Source organism: Eulemur rufifrons, chromosome 8 (assembly GCF_041146395.1).
Source record: "Eulemur rufifrons isolate Redbay chromosome 8, OSU_ERuf_1, whole genome shotgun sequence".
NCBI lineage: Eukaryota > Metazoa > Chordata > Mammalia > Primates > Lemuridae > Eulemur > Eulemur rufifrons.
In genome coordinates this window covers 11,339,769-11,365,215 of record NC_090990.1, presented here as the reverse complement: position 1 = coordinate 11,365,215, position 25,447 = coordinate 11,339,769, and the positions used below count along the sequence as shown (strand labels likewise).

General features: G+C 53.8%; 1 protein-coding gene across 1 annotated transcript in view; it reads right to left on the bottom strand.

Moving 5' to 3' along the window:
• Positions 1–3,329: 3,329 nt before the first annotated feature.
• The window catches only part of IGSF21 (immunoglobin superfamily member 21), a 236,459-nt gene continuing 214,341 nt past the window's right edge, over positions 3,330–25,447 (bottom strand). The window contains exons 5-10 of the mRNA XM_069477395.1: positions 17,728–17,843; positions 14,054–14,528; positions 5,324–5,409; positions 4,734–4,926; positions 4,278–4,316; positions 3,330–3,560 (exon numbers count right to left, since the gene is read on the bottom strand). Of these exons, the coding sequence (XP_069333496.1) occupies positions 3,487–3,560; positions 4,278–4,316; positions 4,734–4,926; positions 5,324–5,409; positions 14,054–14,528; positions 17,728–17,843 (983 nt within the window). The 3' untranslated portion in view covers positions 3,330–3,486. The remainder of the gene's footprint in view (positions 3,561–4,277; positions 4,317–4,733; positions 4,927–5,323; positions 5,410–14,053; positions 14,529–17,727; positions 17,844–25,447) is intronic.

The following is a 25,447-nucleotide window of genomic DNA, read 5'->3' as shown; positions in this document are numbered from 1 at the left end:
CTACTTGACCCATGGTGAGTGATAAGTAAATATTTGCTGAGTAAATTAATGTGCTTTCAGAAGCGCTGATACAGCTACTTATCTTTTCCCCAAATATACACCAAATCACCCTGACTCCAAGCTGTTCCTGCTGTTCTCCCTCTCTAGAATATTCTCCTCCATCCTCTGCCTGGCCAACCCCCTTTTCCTTCAGAGTTCTGCTCAGATGTCGTCTGTTCTCTTTGGTCTCCTCTGACTCACCCCTCCCACTCAGGGCTCGATGCCGCGGCGGTACCTCGCTGAGCACTCGTCGCGGGCTGGGTGCCGCTGCTTAGCTGGGTAAGCGCTTTCCCCGCACCGGACTGTGAGCGCCTCGAGAGCAGAGTTCTGCTCATCTCTGTGGCCAGGTGCCCAGCACAGGGCCTGGCCCACAGTGGGTCCTTGGGAGGCGCTGATTCATTCATTCGTCCATTGACTCGGTAATTAGTTACCGAGCACCTACTCTGCGCCAGGCTCTGGTCTAAGTGCCGAGGATACAGCAGGGAACAGCACAGACAGGGTCCCCGGGCTCACGGGGCTAACGCCCTGGCCGAGGGCAGGGGAAGACTGCCAATAAATAAGCAAGTAGGGAAAGCAGCCGTTGGAAGTGCGTGCCGTGCAGAGAATTCAATTGAGGGTGGCGCGATGGGGCGGGCGTGGCGGTCAGGCAGGTCTCTCCGAGGAGGTGGCAGGCAGGCGCCATGCAGGAGGGAGCCGGCGCTGCACAGGGGACGAGAGTTCTAGGCAGACGGGACAAGGACAGCAAAGGTGCTGAGGCGGGCATGGACAGGAGAGGTGAGGGATGGGAAGATGACCAGAGATAGGACAAACCCGGGACAGGCAGGGCACTGGCAAGGGCCGGGGCTGGGTCCCTGCGTGGCGGGAAGCCAGGCACCCGGGGAGGGGCACCGTGGTGCGGCACGTTCGAAAAGATTCTTCCGGCTGCTGTGGGGAGACCGCAGCTTGGCAGGGACAGGGGAACCTGAAGACCAGATTGGAGGCTGAGGCGGGTTTCCAGGCAAGAGGAGGCTTGTCTGTGCGGGGAGAGAAGTCGTGAATTCAGGACGGGTTTTGAGAGCAAAGCCGACAAGCTGTTGTGCTGCACATGGAGGGAGGAGGGGAAGAGAAGAATGAGAGAGAACAGGGAAGTGTTTGGCCCGAGCAACGGGGTTGGGGGTACCGTTTCTGCAGAAGGGGAGGGAGGGCTGGGCAGGAGCAGAGTTAGAAGAGAAAAGCAAAAGTTGGGTTTTGGCCACATGAAGTTGGAAATCCACACTCAATAGCAGGAAGCTGGACATCCGAGTCTGGAGTTCTAGGGAAGTTAGGGAGTCCGTGTGGAAATTCACTGAGTTGGTCATCCAGGTCCTGACTTGGCCAGGGCCAGAGGGGCTGTCATGACGGCAGGGGACAGAGCCACTGCTCAACTCCCAGCTTGGTGTGTCTGGGGCCTGGAGTTTTTGTGGGGCTGGGCCCTGGCTCCCTACAACACCTGCACGGCCTGGGAGGGGCACTGAGGGTTCAAGGATGTCCTCTCTCCTGCCTGGGGAGGGAGACGTCCAGGGCACTCATGCGGCAGAGGCGGTGGGGGCCATTCCTGGGGGCGGGGCCTCCTGGTGCTCCTCCTCCTGGCCACTCTGGCCTGGGCGGAGTTATGCGGAAATGAACCACTGGATGGCCCAGCTTCTCCGTGGCAGACATGGTGCTCTGGGTCCACCGTCCCTCATGCCATTCCGGGGTGCACAGGACGACTGCATCTCCGGCCCCCTTGCAGTTAGGCTGGGCCAAGTGACCACTCCTGGCCAGGGGGCTGTGGGCAGAGGGGGTCTGTGCACTCTCAGGCCTGGCCTTAGCCACCTCCCGTGTGCTTGTATTAGTCTCCCAACTGCTGCTGTAATAAGTCACCACAAACTTAGCGGCTTAAGAGAGTACAAATCTGTTCTTCGAGTTCTGAATCGGAAGTCTGAAGCACGTCCTACGGAGCTACAGGTGTTGGCAGGGCCAGCGCCTTCCGGAGGCTCTCGGGGCAGAGCCTGTTTCCTCGCCCTGCTCGGCATCTAGACTCTCCTGCACTCCCCGGCTCGTGGCCCCTCTGTGGCCTCTCCATGCATCACTCCTGGCTCTCCCTTCTGTCGTCACTTCCTTCCACCTGCTTGCCTCCCTCTCTAAGGACCTGGAGACTGCACTGGGCCCACCTGGATCATCCAGGCTCACATGCGCTTCTTGAGCTCTTGAACTTGACCACATCAGCAGAATTCTCTTCGCCCCAGAAGGTAACGCATTCATGGGCTCCAGAGATTAGGACATGGACATCTTTGGGGGGCCCTTATTCTGCCCACCACAGTGATACTCCCCACTCTCTTCCTCTGCCCTGGAGGTTCTAGAAGCCTCAGGTTCCAGGTGAAGATGCAACAAGACTGCCTGACCTGCCTTGGGCTTTTCGTGAGCCCCAGATAAATCTTTATTGTATTAAGCTGGTAAGACTCTGGGGTGGACGTGTTATTGTGGCGCAGCCTGTCCTGGCCAGACTAATGCATCTTCCGTGGGCTCTTCTTGGAGATGCTTAAGTCTTGACCACAGCTCAGAGAGGCCACCCCTTCCCCGCTCCCCCAGGACTCTCAGTCCTTCCCGAATGGCATGAGGAATCATCTCATGGGTGGGTAGAAAGTTCTGGGGAACCTCTACCACTGATGTATGTGTGACTGTGACTGATGTTGGCCTTGGCCATGTGACTTGCTCTGGCTAAAGTGTTCATGGACACGGCACAGTGGCCTTAAAGGTGCTTGCATGGTTTAGGGTTCCTCTTAAACGTTGATGATCCACCGTAGGAGGGTCAAATGTCAGGCGGCCACTTCCCCTCCAGGCTGGGCCCCAGAACAAACGCCCAGGAAACAAACCAACCCACGATGGAGACCTGGGCCCAAGCCACAGCCTGGAGTCCAGCCTGAGGCAGAGCTGCCCAGCTGAGCCCAGACGAGATCGGGTGAGCCGCTTCAACCTGAACGTGAACACACTTGGAAGCGCCTGTCCTGGCACACTGTGAGATTGGGGTTGGTCTGTTACGGGGCACTATCGTGGCAACAGCTGACAATTACACTCAGCCCCGAGAAATCTTGGGTTTCCTGAGAGTCTCTGGCCACTTCCCACCCCTGGCTGTTAGGCTTTGAGTGAGATAATGAGCCACACATCCACCCTTCACCCTGGAGAGCATGCCTTCCCTTGTCACCCCCTCGGCACCTGTCCCATACTGGATGCCGGGAGGAGCCCAGTGGCTGCCACTGAGCAAATAAAGAACGCACAGCCACAAAGCGAGGTGGGGAAAATCGTTCTGTTTGTTTTAATTAAACCGATCGAAGAAGCCAAGACACAGACAGAAAGATACTAAGAACAAGACTGGAAATAGTTTAGAAAAGAAATGAAAACCGATCGCAGAGATGTCAGTGCCGATGGAGTGGCAGGGTGGGCGCGCCTTCACGTCAGCTCCAGGACCACTGTCAGGGCGAGCACCAAGGTGAGCCGGGCGCCAGCAGGGCCAGACGCGGAACCTGTGCCGGGCGGCAGGGAGGGTCAGAGCCTGCGCATCCACCGGGCTCAGGAATGGCAGAGCGTCAAGGTTCCCCGCAAAGACCCTGGACTTCGCCATTGGGATGCCCTGGGTTCACGGCCCCGGCCCCGCCCCTGCCTGCTGGGCTGAGGTCAGGCTTGCTGGTGGCCATCATCCGGCGGGGACCAGGCATGGGAGCCTCGGTGGTGAACTGTGACACTGGCTCAGTGTGGGGAGGCAGGGGTGGTGGGCCAGGGAGTAGCATCTGGGTCCCTTGGTGGTGCTCACCTTGGGGCAACGGGTGGGGGCACCCGGGGAGGGCAATATAAAGGGCCCCAGACGAGGCATCTGTCTGTGCTCCCAACGGTCCTACAGAGTGGCCCAGGGCCCCAGAGCACAGCCCCATGGTCACTGCTGGACGCACTCTCCCGGGGTTGGGGCTGCTGAGCTCTGAGCTAAGAGGGAGATGCCGTGGGTGGTGGGAGGGGGCCCTGAAACCCCAGCCAGCTGCTTGAGCACGCTGAGTCCCCCTGTCCTGTCTCAGTGCCCACCTCTGACCACCCTTGACCCCAACGCTGCCTTACTAGAGGGCACAGGTCTGCCTGAGGTGTGGGGGAGGGGCACAGGTATGCAAGTGGGCGGTTTGGGGGACCAGAGCTTCCTGGAGCCTCGAAAATCACTCACTTTTAAGCCAGAGGCCGTGAGGGTAGAGACTTACCATGGAATTCCTCCGTTCCTCTTGGAATATTTGGGTTTTCTGTTGGAAAGACACAGAGAGAAGCCGAGAGTGGATGGCATTCAGAACCCAGGAAAGGAGCGACCTGCTCACCCAGCACCCGCTATGTGATTCTCGTGCACGGTCTCCGCGCAGCCACACTCTCTGGGGGCTGGGTGGTGGCAGCCCCGTTCTGCAGATGGAGAAACTGAGAGAGGTTGAGCAGTTTGCCCGAGACTGTCCAGCTGCTAAGTGGCAGATCTGGGATCTGAACCCAGAGTCTCTGTGAATCCAAAGCTGTGGAGTTTTAACCACTGAGCTACCCTCCTCCCTGTGGGGCACCCTCTCTGGGCAAAGTTAGGGGACTTGGGCCCTTGCTGCTCCCCGCTCCTGGGGACAGCTCCCAGCCAGGGCTCGTCCCGGGGTGGTTCTCCCGGTCCCCGACTGAGCGCACCGTACCAAACACGATGAGCCGGGTGTGCGTGTCGGTGGAGCCCAGCGGGTTCTGGGCTGTGCAGCGGTACATGGAGCCGTTGAGCTCGGCCGGAACCCGCTCCAGCACCAGCTCCTTCCCGTCGAACTCGGTGCTGCCGTCCAGGAGGCGGCTCCCAACCCGCGTCCATGTGAACATGGGCTCCGGAAAGACCTCGTTCTGTGGGCCAGAGCGGGGGAGAGGTGGGTCACCAGAGGAACCATTCTGCCGGAGCAGGCAGGGGTCAGAGAAATGCCTGGGCAGGGCTGGCAAGGCATCCTCATCCAATGGGCTGGGAGTGGCTGCCTGGAACCCCGGGAGCAGAAGGAGCCCAGGGCTGGGGAGAATGTGGAGACTGATGAGCTGTGTGTGCTCCCAGTTCTGGCTGGGGGAGTGAACACAGGCGTGCACCTCTTTGCCATTCAATTCTGCCATTGTACAGATCGGGAGCCCGAGGCCCACTGGCTGTGGCTGGCGGGCAAGGGAAGGGTGCTGGGGAAGGCAGCCAGGGAACCAGCCCCTGGTGGGGGCCCCACCCCCTCCCACCGCCCTCCCGGATGCTCAGAGAGAGGCTGACCTGAAATCCATGGACCAGAATCCTCACTGTGTCCCCGACCCGGGCTCTGCTGGGCGTCATCATGATTTTGGGTCCTTTAGGGGCCACTGTAGGAAGAGGAAGGGCAGGTCAGAGAGGCACGTGGGTAGGTGGGGGCAGGGGACATGGAAGAGAAAATTCCAGGCTAGCATCAGCACCCTTGGGATCGCTGCTTCTGTGTTAGGAGCTCTGAGTATGCTCATTCATTCATTCATGCCTGCATTCATTCAGATCCCCCAAGCCCCTACAGTGAGTCAGACCTTGCCTGGGACCCGGGGATTCCACAGTGCACAGGACACGATCTTTGTCCTTGTGGGGGTCACACATCCATGGGGGAGAAAGACAAGCAGCAGGCAGGTATAAGTGACAAGTGACAAGACCAGAGAAGCCCAGAGGACGGTGGAGTCAGGGAGGGGAACTGACCCAGAGGAGGTGCTGCCCAAGAGACCACTCCCTGCCGTGCGGAGCGGCCTGTCCCAGCAGCCAGACTGGAGGCACCCCGCACTCCACCCGACCACACCCTCGGGTGGCAGGCTTCTGCCCTCATCATCCGCGTTGTCCAGCTGAGTTAACCAAGGCCCAGAGAGTCACAGAGTGGCATGACAAAGGTCACCCCACAAAGAGAGCAAAGATAACAATTCCGGTCTCCTGACTCCTCGTGCAGTGCTCTCTCTCCCAGGTGAATCTTGCCAATGGGGCTTTTCTGGGATCTCTGGGTGGGGCATGGACACCATGTGGGAGACGTCTCCTTCCAGGGGCCCAAACTTTGTCCTCCCTGCCTCTCTTACTCATGTCCTCATCCACTTCTCGTCCAAGTCCCTTTGGGACTTGGGAGCTTGGGAGACACGGTGCCAGGGGCACTGCCACCCTGTGACCAAAGCCTGGGACTATCTGGGGTGCGGCATCTGCTGGGGATCACTGGGTCTGTCCCCTTATGCCCAGTTGAGAAACAGAGCCCCATGGACAATGACAGGCGTATCCGAGGCTGCCCACAGAGCCAATTACTTCCTGACTTTCCACCCAGGGCTCTTGTCTCTGGGTAAATTCATCTGTTCACTCATCCATTCATTCACTCACTCAACCATGCATCAGGCTTTGGAGCAGAGCTGGGGACAGTGGTGAGAAAGGCCAAGTGCCACTATGGAGCTCACACTTCAGCAGAGGAGAGAGCCAGTAAGCGAAGAAACACATACATGAAATTCAACCCGAGAGTGACAGTGCTCTACGTGGAGAATCAGACCAAGGGGAGGGGGCAGAGAGTTAGCGGGTGACATCCTGAGATGTGGTTGTCAGGGTGTCTCCTCCAAGGAGGTGACATTTAAGCTGAGACATGAAGCCATGAGGAATGTTCCAGGCAGAGGGAACGGCCAGGGCACAGCACGGAGGCAGGCCAGGGAGGGAATGGGGCCGGGGCCGGGTCCCGCAGAGCTTCCAGGGCTGGAGGAAGGTGTGAGGGCGTTGTCTGGAGTGCCATGCTCTGTGCTGCTCTCTGTAAACACCTCCCAGGGGTGGCCGAGGGGAAAGGCTTTGTCCCTGGGCCCTGGGGCTGCCCTGGGGTCACCCCCACCTGCCCTTGCCTGGTCTCGGAGGCGCTCCTTCCCACTCAGAGCTCTCAGGGCAGAAATCAGAGCAGCCAGCACATGTGGGTGGTCTCCCAGGCCCTGCCAATATCATTCTCTGAGAATGAGACTGAAGGACTATTAATTAAACCACGAGGGGGACATCTGAAATGCCACATGGGGTGGAGCGAAGTGTCCCTGAGAAGAGCTGGGTCTGCGTGGAGGGGAGGGAGAGGCGGGGAAGGCGAGGGCGGCCGCCACGGCTGCATCCGCCAGCTGTGTGGAAGGAACCTTGGCCTGGGAGACCGAGGGCGCAGTTCCAGGCTATTCTGCCCGCCCTTGGATGACGGCTCCCCAGAGCCTGCCCTAATGCACAATGCGAACGGTTATAATGCCCCTGCCTGCCCACCACGCTGGGCTGTTAGGAGCATCAGGAGAGGGTGGCTGTGCTGGCTGACAAGTGTCGGGCATTTCCTAAGGGTGAGCCCCTATATGGAGCACCTTATGGGTGATCTCATGTCATGGGCCCGCCTTTTGAGATGTCCCCAAAAGGAAATGAAGGCTTAGCGTGGTCGAGGAACTTGACCAGCAGAGGGCGCCAAAGGGCACCCCATCCAGGAGGTGGCTGGACCCGGGAGGCCAGGGTGGACACCCTGCCCCTCCAGGTCCCATCCCCCTGCCCTGCTTTCTAAAGGCCTCTCCTAACTCCTTCAGGCCTGAGCCCGCTGACCGGGAGAGGAGAGGGAACTGACATTTATCACGTGCCCAACACGCACTAGGTTCTGTTTTAGGACAGCCACACTAAGGCAGGTTACCGTGAAACCCATTTTGCAGGCCATAAAACTGGCCTTCCAGGAGGGCAATGACCTGTCCAAGGTCACACTGCAAGGAGGTGGCAGAAGCCAGACTTGATGGCAGGTAGGTGTCAGAGGGAGGCTTGGAGTCCGGGGCTGGGGAGAGGCGGAGCTGGGTGCTGTCTCCCGTCTGGGTAGGCCGTGACTGCACGAAGCGGACCCCGAGGGGCACAGAGGGTGGGCAGCAGAGGGCTCTGCTCTTCCCTCACTTCTCTGAGCTCTCTCCTGGCAGCTGCTGACAGACAGGCTGCTCACAGCCCTCTCACTGCGGCATCGAGATGCTGCTTCCGGAAGCCAAGCCAGCTGCTGTGGGCCTCCCACGCCCACCGCCCCCAGGAGCAGCTCCTGACAGTCAAAGCTGGCCCCCCCTTCCTCCCCCCAGAACACAGCACTGGGAGTACCCAAAAGGAACGTCCTCAGCCTCTGAGCTCTCAGTCCTCTCCACCCCTGGGCACATAGACAGAGCAGGACTCCAGAGATCCAGGACTGAGGCCCCGCCCTCTACTCTCTGTTTGCAGGACTCAGATGAGTCAACTCAACTTGTAAATGAGAGTAGGCGACTCCCTGCTTGAGGAGGTGCTCTGAAGATCACAATCGGGTGGAGTGATGAGACCCTAAGGTGAGATGCCCACCTGCTCTGAGAGTTCAACGATCCTGCTTATATACACCACCCGCCTCATCTCCCCTGAGCATCCTGATGTATGGATATCACTGAGAAATCTCAAGGAAAAGCTCCTCTAGGTTTCCCCCAGGAATTCTAGGTGTTCACTAAGACAACCACTCCCCCACCTACCCATTTATCCATCCATCCATCCATCCATCCAAGCACTCATTCTGTTATGCATCCATCCAAACATCCATCCATCCAAATATCCATCCATCCATCCATCCATCCAAGTACTCATTCTGTTATCCATCCATCCATCCATCCATCCATCCAAATATCCATCCATCCATCCATCCAAGTACTCATTCTGTTATCCATCCATCCATCCATCCATCCATCCAAATATCCATCCATCCATCCATCCATCCAGGCACTCATTCTGTTATCCATCCATCTAAACATCCATCCATCCAAATATCCATCCATCCATCCATCCATCCATCCAAATATCCATCCATCCATCCATCCAAGTACTCATTCTGTTATCCACCCATCCATCCATCCATCCATCCATCCAAATATCCATCCATCCATCCATCCATCCAAGTACTCATTCTGTTATCCATCCATCCATCCATCCATCCATCCAAATATCCATCCATCCATCCATCCAAGTACTCATTCTGTTATCCATCCATCCATCCATCCATCCATCCAAATATCCATCCATCCATCCAGGCACTCATTCTGTTATCCATCCATCTAAACATCCATCCATCCAAATATCCATCCATCCATCCATCCATCCATCCAAATATCCATCCATCCATCCATCCATCCATCCATCCAAATATCCATCCATCCATCCATCCATCCAGGCACTCATTCTGTTATCCATCCATCTAAACATCCATCCATCCAAATATCCATCCATCCATCCATCCATCCATCCAAATATCCATCCATCCATCCATCCATCCAGGCACTCATTCTGTTATTCATCCATCTAAACATCCATCCATCCAAACATACATACACACACCTATCCATAAACCTACCAACCTACTCACTCACCCATTCATCTGCTCTGTCCACCTAATTCTTGATTGTATACCTAATGTGTGTTGGTCACTAGGTGGGGCGATGTTGGGGATAACAACAGTAGCTTATATTTCCCAAATACTCACTGTGTCACTGTGCTAAGCGCTTTGTACGCACTGCACGCACTGCCTCACTTCCTCTTCACAACCTCCCAGAAAAGTATTGATTAATTAATTATTGAGCAAATGATATGTGAGGGATTGCCCTGAGCCCTGCACCATGTGAACAAGGCAGATGGAGACCCTGCCCACATGCAGCTTAAATTCTTGTGGGGGGGGGGTCCCAGAAAGTGAGAAAATATAGAATATACTTGCCGGTGGAGACGAGTGCTATGCAAGAAAACAGAGCAAGAGAAGGGGTTGAAGGGGCCAGAGGAAGAGGTTGGTTTAGATAACAGTGTTCAGGGAAGGACCCTCTGAGTCGTTTTGAGCAGAGGCCTGAAGGAAGGAAGAACTGAGAGTATTCGGGGAAAGATTGCTCTAGGCGGAAGGGAAGGCCAGTTCAAAGTCACGGAGACGGGCCCGAGCTCCGTGTCTTTAGGGAAGAGTGAGGAGGACTCCGAGGTCGAAGCAGACCGAGCAGCGGGAAGAGTTTTAGAAGATAAGCACCTTGGAAGCCGAGTAAGGCATTGGGATTTGGTTTTAGAGGTGATGAACTCGGGTTTTTTTTTTTTTAATTCGTTCTTCATATGTTTTAAAGTTGTGATAAAATTTACCTACAGCAAAATGCACTATTCTCAAGTGCACGATTTGACAAATTTTAATAAATGTGAATGGCTGTGTAACCACCACCCCAATCAAACTCCGGAACATTTCCAGCACTCCAGAGGGTTCCCTTACGCCTCCCCCCAGGCAATTCCCACTCTCCTTAGGTAAACACCGTTCTGATTTTGATCCACAGAGATTCGTTTTCTTGTTCTAGAATTTCATATAAGTGCACTTGCGCAGTCAGTACTCTTCGCTGTCAGCATAATGTTCCTAAGCTCCATCCGTGTTGACGCATGGAACACAAGTTCATTATATGAATATACCACAAATTTGTTTGTCCATTTTCTAATTATGGACATTTGGATATTTACAGGGTTTTTTTTTTTTTTTTTTTTTTTTTGGTCATTGTTGTCATGAATAAAGCTGCTGCGAAGATTGGGCCAAGTCTTTGTGGACATATGTTTTCATTTCTTTTGGGTAAATACTTAGGAGTGGAATTGTTGGGTCAGAGAGTAGGAGTATTTTTATCTTTGTAAGAAACTCCCAGTTTTCCAAAGTAGTAGTACCATTTTTTTAGTAGTACCTCAGCAATGCATCAGGATTCTGATTATTCTACATCCTTGCCAACATTTGGGATAGTCCATTTTTAAAATCTTAGCCAGTCTAATGGTTGTGAAATGGTATCGCATCGAGGTTTTAATCTTTGTTTCTGTGTTGCCTAACAATGCTATACATCTTTTTGTATGTTTATTGGCCATTTGTATGTCTTCTTTTTTAGAAAATTGGTTTTGTTTTTTTTTTTTTTTTGAGACAGTGTCTTTGTCTGTCACCCAGGCTGGGGTACAATGGCACGATCAGAGCTCACTGCAGCCTCCAACTCCTGGGCTCAAGCAATCCTCCTGCCTCAGCCTCCTGAGTAGCTGGGACTACAGGCACACCTGGAAAAATTAGATTGTCTTATATTACTGATTTGTAGTAGCTCTTTTTATATTCTGGATACAAACATTTTGTCAGATAAGCGTATTCAGAGTATTTTTTCTCTTTGTATAGCTTGCCTTTCATTTTTCTTAAAGAAGTCTTCTTAAAAGCAGATTTGAATTTTAATTAAATCCAATTCACCAATTTTCAATTTTTCATTTAGTGTTTTTTGTGCCTGCTTTAAGAAATCCTTGCTACCCCAAGGTCACAAACATATTTTTCTATGTTTTGTTCTAGAAGCTTCATGATGCTGGCTTTTACATTTAATTCTGCGATGCATTTCAAATTAATTGTTGTGTGTGTGCGAGGTAGGGGTCCAGGTTCAATTTTTCCTTACGCGTATTCAGCGGTTTCAGGGCCATTTGTTAGGAAGACTTCTCTCTCCTCGTTGAACAGCCTTGGGGTCTTTGTCAAAAATCAATTGACTGTGTGTGGTCTATTTCTGGACTCTAGTTTGTTCTATCAATCTATTTGTGTACCATGGGAAGGTTTCGGGTGGGAGTGTATGAGTGTCGTGATCTGATTTATATTTTAAGTAGATCAATCAGGGTGGAAAATAGAATAGGGGAAAAGTGGAAGTAGAAGGACCAGTTTGGAGGCTGCTCTAATAATCCAGGCATGCATCGATGGAGCTTGGATTAGGCGGCTGGAGTGGAAACCGTGACAAGTGGCAGATTTGGGATGTGCTCTGAGGCTGAGCTGCAGGACCGGAGGATGGTTTGGGTGTGGAATGTGAGAAAAGAATGGGAAAAGTGGGGGGCTCCGATGTTTCCGGTCTAATCAGTGGGAAGAATGTAGCTGCCATCTGCTGAAACGGGTTCCAGGACGACCAGGCGCCTGTGTCCCGATCACAAGAAAGGTGCAAACCCAGCAAGACAGGAATTCAGAAGAGGCACTTTCAGCTGGAAGGATTCTCGGAGAGTCAGAGAAGGCTTCCTGGAGGGGTTGGCATTTGAGCTGGGAAGGGCATCCCTGCAAGGGAACAGCAGGAGCAAAGGCTCCTTGCAGGAAGACATGCCCTGACCCTCACTGGCCTGATCTTCAAAGTCCTGGTCGGATGACAGGAGTCTGTGCCCCGAGGTCATCCCTATCAATCTATTTGTCTCCCAGATACGTTTGTCTGGGTCCTGGGGCTGGGGAGTTCAGTGGTTGGCATTGTAAGGAGTGGAGAAGGCACCAAGAGACCTGGCTTGAAATCCCAGCTCTGCTACATATACATTAGTGACTCAGGACACGGGACTCCACCAACTTCAGCCTCAGTTTTGCTCCTCTGTAAAATGGGACGACATGGTAAACTTGTACTTGTGAGGATTGAATGAGATGATCCTTGCCAATGTTCCTGGTACATAGTAGGTCTATATATATATACATGAAATCCTTCTCCTTGCTTTTGGCGTTGAGGAGGTGTTGGGTTTCCTGGTGGTCCAGCTAAAAACAGAGGAGTCCTCTGGAACCCTGACATGGGCTCCTTGCAGCCATCCACAGGCGTCTCAGGGGACAAGCCCAGGCAGCTGAGGCTCAGAGAAGAGCTTCTGGGGGCTGCGGATCAAGGTGCAAAGGGACATGGGCAGAAAGGACCAGGGCAGGTCATTGTGTCCACCTCCAGCCTCGCCACACAGTGATACAAGCACCCGGCTCCACGTGTCTCATACAGTTCTCATAGAGAAGATTCCACATCGCCCCCTCCTGCCCTGAGTCATCTGGAGAAGGATATGGGGGAGGGAGTCCGTTCTTAGGGGACTGCTTTGGGGTGTCCCGAGCTGGGGCGCTGTGGGCAGAGGAAGCGAATCAGACCCATTTGCCCACCTCTCACCTATCCACTATGACAGGGCTTTCATTGTACTTAAAAGTGTAGGCTGGGCACGGTGGCTCATGCCTGGAATCCCAGCACTCTGGGAGGCCAAAGAGGGAGGATGGCTTGAGCTTAGGAGGTCAAGACCAGTCTGAGCAAGAGTGAGACTCCATCCCCACCAAAAATAGAAAAATTAGCTGAGTGTGTTGGCAGTGCCTGTAGTCCCAGCTACTTGGGAGGCTGAGGCAGGAGGATCGCTTGAGCTATGATGATGCCACTGCACTCGGTCTCCAAAAACAACAACAACAACAACAACAACAACAACAGCAACAAAAATGTGTAGGCCAAAGTGGCATCCTCCCACGTCCTATGTGTTCCTGACCCCAACCTGGCAGAGCTTCCTATAACCTTCAGTATTCCTGACCCTGGGCCAGCAGGCCTACAGCCTCCCAGGTTCATAGCCCTTACCTAGCAACTGTCCCCTGATCCTCTGGTCTCATATTCCATCCTGAAAACGTCCTTGTCACCTCCCATACTCCCAACTGTGATTTAGAAAACCTTCCCTGACCTTGCTATGACCTCCCATGTTCCTCTCCTTGACCCAACAGACTTCCCCTGACCTCCTGTGTTCCTGACACTGACTCAGAAAACCCCCTTGGCCTGCCCTGGTCCTCACTCTGACCTTCTATGTTCCTGGCTCGACTCAACAACCCTCCCTTAAACCTGACTTTTGTGTCTTCATGTGCCCAGAAAACCTCCCTGTGACTTCCTGGCTCCATTTTCAGCCTAGGAAACCTCCTCTGTTTTTAAAATTGATCCAGCAAATTTCTCTGACTTTCTGTATTCTTTGTCCCAACTATGCAAACTCTCCTGACCTCCTGTGTTCCTGACCCTACCCAGCAACTCCCCTGACCTTCAGGAACCTTCCTTATCCTCCAGTCCAACTCAGCAAACTTCCTGAAGAGCCCCGTCCACCGTCTGCACTGACTCTACCTCCAGTTTGCTCCATCTTCTCCCCATCTCCCCAGCTGCCGGCAGCCCAGGGCCCCTATTCCAAGGCCCCCCCTGTCCAGGTCCACAGGGGCCCTGCACAAGGGCCCCCACTACGCCTTACCCAGCGTGACCTCTGCCTGCATGGGCATCGACAGTGCTGGGTGCTTGACCTCGCAGCTGAAGAGGGCCTCGTTGTCGATCTGCGGGTTGAGGGTCCAGGTGAGCAGGGCGCGCACCTCCACGGTGCCGTCGCTGCCCGGGGTGCGGCTGTGGCGCAGGAAGTAGATGGGCTCGGCGCTGTGGACCCAGCGGGGGAACTCGCGGCTCACGACCGTCTCCGGGATGTTCTCCGTGGTTGGCTGGAGGAGGATGCTGGGATCTGGGGTCAGGCTGCGGGCCGGGCGCTCCGTGTAGGGTCGTCCACCCCGGTTTTCACCGTCCAGGAGGGATAGTGACTTCTGCATCTTGGTGTCGTCCAGGTCACGGTGTAGGAGGCTGCGGAAGGGCCTGCTGTCCTGGAGGGGGCCAGAGCTCGCAGCCGGCGGCTCTGATAGGGGCACTGCATCGATGGGTTCCCCATCTCGTTTGAAATAAACCTGAAATTGCAAGGGGGGTGTGGGAAAAGGTTTTGTGCAAATGATCTTGAACTGCCAATGGGCTCTCTGACGAACTGGCCACAGGATGCTAGTTCTTCTAGAGCCTTCTCCTAGCAGTCTTCTAGGTGGACCTCCCCAGCCCATTCCCTTCCCTCCAGCACCCCCAAGAACTATGAGCCATCGTGGTACAGTGGGGACACACGCAGTCCCTGGGGGCAGAGGCTGAGCCCAACCCCCATCATTTACCGACTGGTGAGACTTTCTGAGCCTGTTTCCTCCCTTGTACAGGGGAAAAACAACACCTGCTTCATGGGGCTGCTGGGTGCTTAAATGAAACAATGTGGGGAACAGGGGCCTTGGGCTGTGCCACAGTGGCATCGGCCGGGCCCTGGGGGGGGTGGTCCGTGCCCACTTGGGTGGGGCACGTGGATGTGAGAGAAGTGGATGGGCACCGGAGCCGAGACGAGATGTCAGAAGAGGACGAAGGAAGAAAGGATCTGTGTGTGCGTGTGTGTGCACGTGTGTGCACGTGTGTGCGCGTGTGTGCGCGTGTGTGTGCGTGTGTGCATGTGTGCGTGTGTGGGTGTGTGCATGTGTGTGCGTGTGTGCGTGTGTGTGCATGTGTGCGCGTGTGTGCATGTGTGCGTGTGTGTGCGTGTGTGTGCGTGTGTGCACGTGTGTGTGCATGTGTGCGTGTGTGTGCGTGTGTGCACGTGTGTGTGCATGTGTGTGCACGTGTGTGCGTGTGTGTGCACGTGTGCGTGTGTGCGTGTGTGTGTGCATGTGTGCGTGTGTGTGCGTGTGTGCACATGTGTGCATGTGTGCGTGTGTGTGCGTGTGTGTGCGTGTGTGTGCATGTGTGCATGTGTGCGTGTGTGTGTGTGCGTGTGTGTGCGTGTTTTAGAGATGGAAGGCAAAAACAGGTGTGCATGTGGGAGGGAGCTAGGTGCCAGGATGAGGCGAAAGCCAACATCTCCTTGCTTTCCCTGCTAATGGGGAATTCAAGTTTTGAGAGGCACCATTTAATTTAATTTGCTGTCTTTTTACTTTGGTACATGTGCCCAGAGGCCTGTGGGGGATTGGGTGCATTTTTTAATACATCAGATAAATAAATCGATAAGAGACAGGAGGGAAGAGCAGGAAGCAGCTCTCTGGGATGCAGGGGTTGGGGCGGGAGGAGGCGCAGGGAGGAGAGGCTGCGGGGGCAGGCGGGGAGGTGGGGGAGGACGGGGAGTGGGACGTGGGCTGCAGAGACGCTGCCGGTTTATAACGCCGACGCAGGATCTCGTATGCTCTTAATAGCCTGCTTTGGGTTTTTCTAGCCTCTCTTTTCTTTTTTCTTTTTTGAAAAGCGCTTTAAAAGCAGATTTGTAATTTATATCAAAGAATTTCTTTAAAGTCCTGACGTCTCGGGCAAACATAAGATGTCTGGGATTTGGGGAGATGAGGATCTTTTTCGCACACACATGAATATATGTATGTCTCTAAATATTTTATCGACGTGTCTTAAATGGCAGCACAGGCGCGCAGGACGTCGGGGGGCTTCCCGCACCCCACGGCTGTGAGAGCCTTTCTGGGTGACTTCCAGGAAAGGGGTTTTTCTTTGGGGGGAAGGCCAGCTTCCCCAATTTTAGGGAGACTGGACCTCTTTATGGGCTCTAAAGGGAAAAATTTGAGGCCATGTCCTGTTTTCAATAATTGGTGGCTTTTTCTTTCTTTCTTTTTTTGAGACAGAGTCTCTTTCTGTTGTCCTGAGTAGAGTGCCGTGGCGTCAGCCTAGCTCACAGCAACCACAAACTCCTGAGCTCAAGCGATCCTCCTGCCTCAGCCTCCCGGGTAGCTGGGACTACAGATGGACGCCATCACACCCGGCTCATTTTTCTGTTTTTTGTAGAGATGGGGTCTCGCTCTTGCTCAGGCTGGTCTCGAACTGACCTCGAGCGATCCTCCTGCCTCAGCCTCCCAGAGTGTTAGGATTACAGGCATGAGCCACCCTGCCTGGCCATAACTGGTGGCTTTGAAGTGACTTTTTTCCATCTGTTTCCTAGGGACAATGACTTGGCTCTGTGCACCTGTCCACTGCCCACCTGTGCCTTGTGCATCTGTCTGCTGCCCTGTCCCGGGCCCCGCGTGCCCGCGTACCGCCCCGTCCCGGGCCCCGCGTGCCCGCGTACTGCCCTGTCCTGGGCAGCTGGTCTCTCCGGCCCTACGTCCTGAGGCAGGACTGGCCTATTTTCCCGAGGTCACCCCACTGAACAGGCCTGTGAGACTGTCAGGTCTGGAATGGGGGACCCTTTGCCTCCCATCTTGAACCGTGACCCTACAACCCAATGCTCTAGCTTGACCCCCTTGCTAAATCCTAGTAAGGTATGGAATTCACAGGGCCAAACCCAAAGTATTACAACATACCCAAACCAAAGGGTCCTCAGGAGTATGCAGCCCACAGGTTCCCAACATGGGGTCCATGGAACCCCGAGAGTTCCACAGAGGTGATTCAGGTATCAGCGAGGGTGCCTGGGCCTCCCTTCACTTTGCAATGTTGTCCAACCTCCTCAGCCCCGTTACAGAAACCGAGAAGCGGAGGTGGGGGAAGGGCCGGCCTGCTCCGCGTCACTCAGTGGGTGCAGTGGGGCCAGGACCGGAAGCCAGCTCTCCAGACACGGGTCTCATAAGCAATTAGCCAAACAAGGAATTCCCTCCCTCTTCCCTCCTTTCCTCTCCTTCCTTTCTCTCCTTCTTTCTGGTGGGCTTCCTGCGAACCACGTGGGGTCCTGGGAGGAGCAGTGAACCAGAAGCCTGTGGACAAGGACTGGAGCCCAGCTCTGTCCAAAATGCCGTGGTGACTCTGGACACATCCCGTCCCTGCCCTGGGCCCCTCTCATTGGTCTGCCTCCTGCTCAGTTACTGGGTAGGGTGTGCTGGACGCTGGGCTCCCAGAAGGCCACCCCTGCTGTGAGGTTCTAGGATTCCATGCCCAGAAGTGGGGGTTCTCAGCATGGGGACCCTGGGAGTAAGAGGGGCGCACGGATGCCTGGATGGGACAGATGGGTGGACGGGTCAGACCAGTGCAGATGGGGTCAGAGTCAACGTCGGCAGAGCACGCCCTCTCTGGGCACGGTGCGACACCTGCAGCTGGAAAAGCCACCAAGCAGAGGGGTCCAGCAGATGGGGAGGGGCTGGGGGCTCCAGGGGTACTCACCGTGGGCGCTGGCTTCCCTCCGGACACGATGCAGACCAGCGTGAAGTTCTGGGCTTGGTAGCGGCTGAAGGGGGCTGGCGTGTCAGCGGCCACCACTTCGATGGAGGTGGGAGGAGCTGCCCCAAAGGGAAGCACAGGAAGACAAAGTCTTAACTGGAAGATTCAGGAAGAGTTCGCTTGCTGATTACCTTAGATGGGCCAGGTCCCATCCTAAGTGCTGGGGGTGGGAAAGGGAAAGGGTTGCACAACTCCAGGGGGTGCCACTGTCATCGGCTACAGTGAGGACGATGTGCCTTGCTGGGAGTACAGACAAGGGCCCTGCCCTGGGGCTTAGAGCCCAGTGGGGAAGGCACACAGGAATCAGTGTCAAGTGCATCAGATATCAGGAGGTGTCACTGTGTCAGGGGACCCTGCCCCAGCCTGGGAGTTCCAGGAAGACATTGCTGAAGAAGTCACACTTGGGTGTGATCTCAGGGAGCAACAGTAGGCGGCATTTACATGGCAGGTGGAAGGAACAGCACATGAAAAGGTCTGGCGGCAGGTTGGCCAGGTTGGGGGCAGGCCAGGGACAGTGTGGTGCCCAGTGGGGCTAGGCAGATGGGCAGGGCACAGAGCATGTGGCATGTCCACAGGGAGTTATGACTCCCAGTGGTACGCTGGAGCCGGTTCCAACTGGTGGAGCAGACTGTGACATTTTCAGGAATTTCATGAACCAGCTGTTAAACTGTTGCTAACTTGAAACAGGTCACAGTAGGTATCCTTACACCACGAAAATCATAAACTGCTACAAATTGGGGCTTTTTCCCCCTTCCTCTGCCCCAGCCCCCAGAGAACTGGTTTACAACCATGCTATGGGGTATGAGTTTTTCTTCTTTACCCTGAGAGCAATGGGGAGTCATGGAAGGTTTTAAGCAAGAGCAGGGACATGATCCGACTTGCATTTGGAAGAGACCGAAAACATAGTGTGAATTTAGATGAGAGAGGATGGTAGCTTAGACTCCGGTGGGGGCGGTCGAGAGCAAGATGTGGTCAACTGGGGGTGCTATTTGGAGCCAGGAGTCCTCCCCTCATCTCTTTCTTTCCCAAAGTTGGCCTATTCGGGTTGGCTGTCCCTCCCACCCGCTCTCCTCTCTTCTGGTTTGCCAACGCCGGTGCTCCCAGGCACCGTGGGGTATTGGAAAGGCCACGCGCTGGGCCATAAACACACTTGGGTACAAATCCCAGCTGGGTCCATGTCCTTGGGCAAGTCACCAAAACCGTGAGCCTCAGTTCCCCAACTTGTTAGACGGGAATAACACTTGGCAGACGCATTTGCAGGATGAGACCAGCTGATGGACGTGGAAGGGCTTAGCATATGGCAGGAACGCGCTGTTATTACGATTTCTGCTATTATTTCCCCAACCTCCTCATGGGCAGCAGGTCGGAGCCAGGATCTCAGAACCTGGCTTGCGAAAGGCTGTCGTTCTGGCTGACCTGGCCTCTAGCTTTGGGCCACGTGCGGGGCAGGAAGCAGAGAAAACAAAGAGGTGTGGGCCTTTCCTTCCTGCAGGGGGTTTTCACTCCAGTTAAGTTTAATTAGATTCGACAAACATTTCCTGACACCTACTAGGTGCCGGGCTCAGCGCCAGGTGCCAACTGTAGGTGCCCAGCGATGAAACAGATAAAGCGCTGGGAAGCCCACAGTCAGGTGGGGGCGACAGACACACGGCAACTCTATTTTAAGGCCGAGGGAAATGAAGTCAGGTATGAGTCATTCATTCATTCAGGCAGCCGCCACATGCTGTTGGCAAGAGGAGCAGAACAAACAGAAAACAATGGGAGAACAATAGATGGAGAATTGTAATTAAGCGTAAGATGGCACAAAACAGATGGCAAGTGGGTAAGAATTCCGAGAAGGGAAAAATGCACGAGAACACTTCGATTACCTAGAAGTTGCAGATTCTGCAATCTAACTTTTCCAGAACTCGGCTGAAAACCTGGGTCCCACACAGGAACCCACAATGGCTAACACTATGATTCAGGAGCTGTTCTGAGCTTGTAACGAGTGTTAATTCTTTTAATCTTCACCCTCAGTCTAGGAGGGGGGTTTATTTACTCCCATTTTACAGACGGAGAAACTCAAGAGGTGAAGCAGCGTGCCAGGTGCACGCAGCCGGTGTGAGGTGGGGCCAGGGTGTGGACGGAGGCAGTCTGGCTCCAGAGCCCAGACCCCGACGTGAGGCTGCGCCACCCCAGCCTTCGTGTCTTCAGACCTAGTGCGTATTTTAGCCACTGGGGACACACTCACTCGCCTGGCACCTCCCGACTGCCGTGGATGCCTCTCGTCCAGTTCCGTCGGGCACTGATCCTGTGGGTGGCTCTCGGTCGCCCCAAAGAGCAGTGACCCCTCCAGGTGGAGCTTAGTGTAAAACTCTGGGTGGCCTGTGCCGGCCGGTGTGCAGGTACAGGGACACCCTCCAGGAATCCTAGAGGCTCAGAACTAGGTAGGCGGCACCTTTAAAATCACTCCTTCCTTCCTTCTTACCTTCATTGAGCAAACTGATCAGAGCCCTAGAACCTTCTTTAGAGGACTGTTTTGATGAGTAATTGTGGTGATGCTCACAAGGTGCTGCAGCGCAGGTTGGAAATTTGAATTAATATCACTTGTATCACCACTGATCAGGGAGGGAGGATAGGACAACGGTTATGAGCGTGGGCTCTAGGTAAGACTGCCCAGGGTTCAAATACCAGCTGTACCACTGACCAGTTGCATGACCTTGGTTGGTTACTTAACCTCTCTAAGCCTCAGTTTTCTTATCTGCAAAATGGAATGATAAGGTACTTGTGAGAATTCAGTATGGTAGCGCCTGCGAGGTGTTTTGAAGTGCTCCAATACATAATATCACTATATTTCTTAGCAGTGTGATTTACTAACCCTCTTTATTTGAGTCTCCTTGCTCAGGACTGGGAGAATAAACATAGTCTTCACCTTTGGGGCAATCCCAGTTTAGTGAGGAGCCCAGAAAATGCCGCAAACTTACACTGTCCCATACAGTAGCCACTTACTCCATGCAGCTAGTAAACACTTGAAATGGGGCTTGTTAGGTTCACATGCGCTGTAAGTGCAAAATGCACACCAAATTTCGAAGTCCTAATTTTTATAAAAGAATGTAAGAGATGCCATTAATATTTTTATATTGATTACATATTGACATGATAATATTTTAGGTATATTGGGTTTAATAAATACATCATTAAAATTAAGTTCACCTTTCTCCCTGAATGTCGTGATTAGGAAACTTACAATTACAGATGTGGCTTACATTATATTTCTATTGGACAGCTCTGGCCTAGATTTTCCATTTTACAGGTAAGCAAACTGAGGTCACAGACAGGCTCGGATTTGCCTACAGTCAGGCCATACGTCAGAGGCAGAGCCTAGACTGGCGCCCAACCTTCCAAATCCTGCCCAGGGTTCCTTGCCCAGCACGGTGCTCCCCACCTAAACACACATACACACGCACACCCTCATTCTGGAGATCTGCACCCGAGGCACGCACACCACCCCCGCAGAGCCTGATTGGGAGCTGTGTTCCCATCCCTCGTTATATTTCTGAGCAGGTGTTAGCAATATGTACAGTTAATCAAGCTCATAAGACAATAACAGATTTCAGTTGGACGGACGATGACACAGTGGTGCCGCTAATAACAGCGCGGACAGCCCAGGCTTCCCACACTCCCCCATCAACATATTCCCCAGTCACTGTCCCAGGAATATGTCACTCGGCATCTCGCCTCCTGTCTCCTGGGGGAGGGCTCTGATGCAGACAGCCAGGCAGCTGTCCACACCTGGGAGTCCCTGGCTGTGTATGGCTGCTTCACCCCACATACCACTGTTGTTTTCTTCCTCTTGCCCTTCTCTTTGCCTTCCCTTGACTAAGTACAACACTCCTTTCCACACCACCAGGGCAGCTTCGTAGGCTCATAGTCTATAGCCTTCCTTCCCCCTAAGTCTTCCCCTGCCACATCCCTCTCCCCACCTCCCTCTGCACCCCACCCTACCTCAACTTCCACCCCATCACCACTGCCATCCTCCTCTCCGTCCCTGTCCCCATTCCCTTCCCCACCCCATCTCCATCCCTGTTCCCATCCGCATATCACCCCCATCTCCATCTCCATCCCTGTTCTCATCCGCATCCCCACCCCCATCTCCATCCTCACCCCCATCCCCATCGCCATCCCCATCCTCACCCCCACCCCCATCTCCATCTCCATCCCCATCCTCATCCCCATCTCTATCCCCATGTCCATCCCCATCTCCACCCCCATCCCCATTCTCATCTTCATCTTCATCTTCATCCCCATCCTCATCCCCATCCCCACCCCCATCCCCATCCTCATCCCCATTCTCGTCTTCATCTTCATCCCCTTCCCCACCCTCATCCTCATCCCCATCCCCATCCTCATCCCCAACCTCATCCCCATCCTCATCCCCAACCTCATCCCCATCCCCATCCTCATCCCCACTCCCATCTCTATCCCACCTCTATTCCTATACCACTTCCGTTCCTTTCCCCATACTTCTCTCCACCCATCTCTATCCCCATGGCCAATTCCATCCTCATTTCTGTCTCCAACCCATCCCCATTCTCAATGCCATGCCCATCCCCATTACAGTCTCTGATCAAGGTCAAAAACAAGCAGCCTTTCACATACCCTATACCTGGGATAGATCTCACGCCCTAGGAACAGAGTCCAACCAAAGGCAGAAGACCAGCTGCGAACACAGACATAAAGTGCACGTGACTTCCTGGACGAGAACAATCCCAAGTACAAAGTCAGGTTCCAGAACGAGCAGCACAAGGGCAGGCCGCCTGCCTGTGTTCAGCTGCATTAGGAGGAGATCCTAGTGGCATGTAACAGCAAAGAACCCACAAAGACCCCTGGCTTGACAATCCGCCTCCCACTCTTCTGTGACCTCCACTGGACAATGGCATCCGATGTTCCCACCATTAGTGCCTCATGCCTGTGGCCTTCGTGAGTGTGTCTTCAGAGATGGTTGTGCTAGTGCAATGCTCTCGGGGGGTGTGGGGTGCCGGGAAGTAAATACACCCATCACACCCCTCAGCACTGTTCATCTGAAATGACCCTTGAGGCAAAGAGACAGCAAGCAGGCGTATTTTGCTTGGGGAAGAATAAATGGGAGCAGTAATAGTAAGAACCTGGACACGGGCAGAGCTTCAGAATGTACAAACCACTTCCAGCCACATTATTCCACTTGCGTGACACCAGGCCTGGGTGGTAGGAAGGGCCACACCTGTTCTATAGTCCACCATCTTGGTCAAAGCAAGGCCGTAAAGCTCCCCTGAGCCCACCGACCCCCTCCAAGCCAGTGGAGTTTCCAGTTTGCTTTCCACTTTACCTTAAGTGGAGAGCATTGCTGCTAGAAGTTTCCATGGCTAATTTTGTCTAGCGTCAGAAAAGGTAAAGTGGCTTCCCGTGTGACACAGCTGCATGTCACAGCCAGCCCCTATCACTCCTGTCCCATGGCCACCCGGGGAGGCAGGAGCTGAAGTTATTTTAGACTCAACAGTTAACGTCGACACGGTGAGGTAATGGTTGGGTGATCGACTTTATGAAATTAACTCTGAAATATTGCCTGTCTGTCTCTCGAAAGCAGAACTTTATTTCGGTCACCGTAACTCACTTTGGTGATAATGTGGTGCCTCTTCTTTGCTCTGTGAATCACCTCGTGGCCTTTGCAGTTTGAGAGCACAAACCTGGTCTAAGACAAAGCCCAGAATTGTCGGTCGGGAAATCCGCCCCATGCTTATGTTTAACCGGGTGCACTAGAGGTAACTTCCCCGCCAAGACGCACACCCGGCTCCCCCCACATGACTGGCTCTAATCGAGTCAGATCAAGGTTCCAGCCCAGGTTCTGCTACCAACATCACATGGAACTTTGGGCAAATCAGTCGACCCCTCCGGGCATCAGTCTTCCCAGCTATAAAATGAGTTCAGTAAGACATCCCCTGCCAACCTTTCAGCTTGCAGGCCTTCTGAGAAGAGAAGCAAGGGGACAATGGACATCAACCTTGCATAAGGACAGCGAAGTGCTGAACACACAGGAAGGGGTTGTTTGTATTATCTCTCTGTCTGCCCAACCCTCTCTTAGCTGAGAGGGGTAGACAGGCCAATTCCTTCCCCTCCCAGGAGTGGCCCTTTTCTGGAGGAAGGAACAATCTCTCCTGTTTCTTGGGTACCACTCTATGAAGGTGCTGAGTGCACTCTTGCTCCCAGCGCCATTTGTCATGGGGTGGTAATCAATTAGGTTTGGGGGAGGGGCGGGGGAGGGGAAATGACAAGTTCGAAATTATATTATTTGCAAAAAATCCATTCTTTCCTCTCAGCATGCCTGCTCTATTGACTGCTTTCCTTTTCAATCAGCTCCTAGTCATTATATCATATTTCACAAAAGAAGAAAACCACCCTCTTAATATAAAAGTGTCCATGAATATAAATGTCCCTCCATGGTCCCTATTTTAATTTCTTCCTTTCTTTCTTCCTCTTTGTTTTTTTGGTCTCACACATCTCCTTTTCTTTCCCATCATATCCACCTGTCTCTCTGCTCTTTCAAGATGCCGCTTAAAAGAGCACCTCCTCCAGGAAGCCTTCTCTGCCCCAGCAATGCCGAGCTGCCCACGCTCCTTCCTCGTCTTGCCCACCTCCTTTGTGCCCTGCACATGCTGGACCCTCTGCTGGTTAACTCTGCCTCCTCCTTTAGGGCTGGCTTCAGATGTCACCTCCTCCAGGCAGCCTTCCTGGGCTTTGCCAGATTGGGTTAGAGCCTAGCCTCTGGGTGCCTGGAGCACGCTGTGCTCCTCATACTCACCACTGTGTGTTATTCTGTCCCGGGTTCTTGTCGTGTTCCCACTAGACTGTGTGCTCCCTGGGGCCTGGAGCTTTCAGAGCTAGTGCAGGCCAGCCACACAGTAGGAGTTCAATGTCAATTCCTGCTGGTTTCCTTCAGAAGAGACCCCACAAGACCTTGCAGTGCTGTGGGCCCTGCTCCCATCTCCAGCCTTAACTCGACCATTACCTACCCCTGCATCCCCACGCTCTAAACATGCTGAATTTTATTTTATTTTTTTTTGGTGCATGAACACCCTCAGCTATTTCCAACCCCAGGGCCCTTGCATCTGCTGCCGCTTCCGCCTGGCTGGGTCCTGCTCAGCATTCAAATCTCAGCTCAAAGGCCACCCCCCGGGGTAAGCCAGGTTACCCTTTTATGTTCTGCCACAGCTCGTTGTTTGTTGTCTTCATAGAGTCCCTCTCTATGGATATGATCTCATAGATTGGTTCAGATACTTGTCTTTCTCTCTGACACCCCACAACAGAACCCAAGCACCACGAGGGCAGGAACTCTTCTTATCTGTTGTCACATTCCAAGGGCCTGGCATGCAAGGACTGGCTCGATAAATATTTGTCAAGGGCATGAGTGGGGTGTCCTGCCCTCCAATCCCTGCCCAAGTCGGGAGAGCTGAAATCCCCAGCCCCACCTGGGCCCCTTCCCAGCAGAGGCCTGAAAAGACAGATCCCACCAGCGGGAGGGGGTCCCCAGCAAGAAAAAGAGAGAGGGAAAAAAGCACAACTCTTTGGTTTATGGGAAAATTAAATATTGAGCTGAGTAGTAACAGCAGCTGAGGGAAAAAAAAAAAACCCAACAAAAAGCCCCCAAATG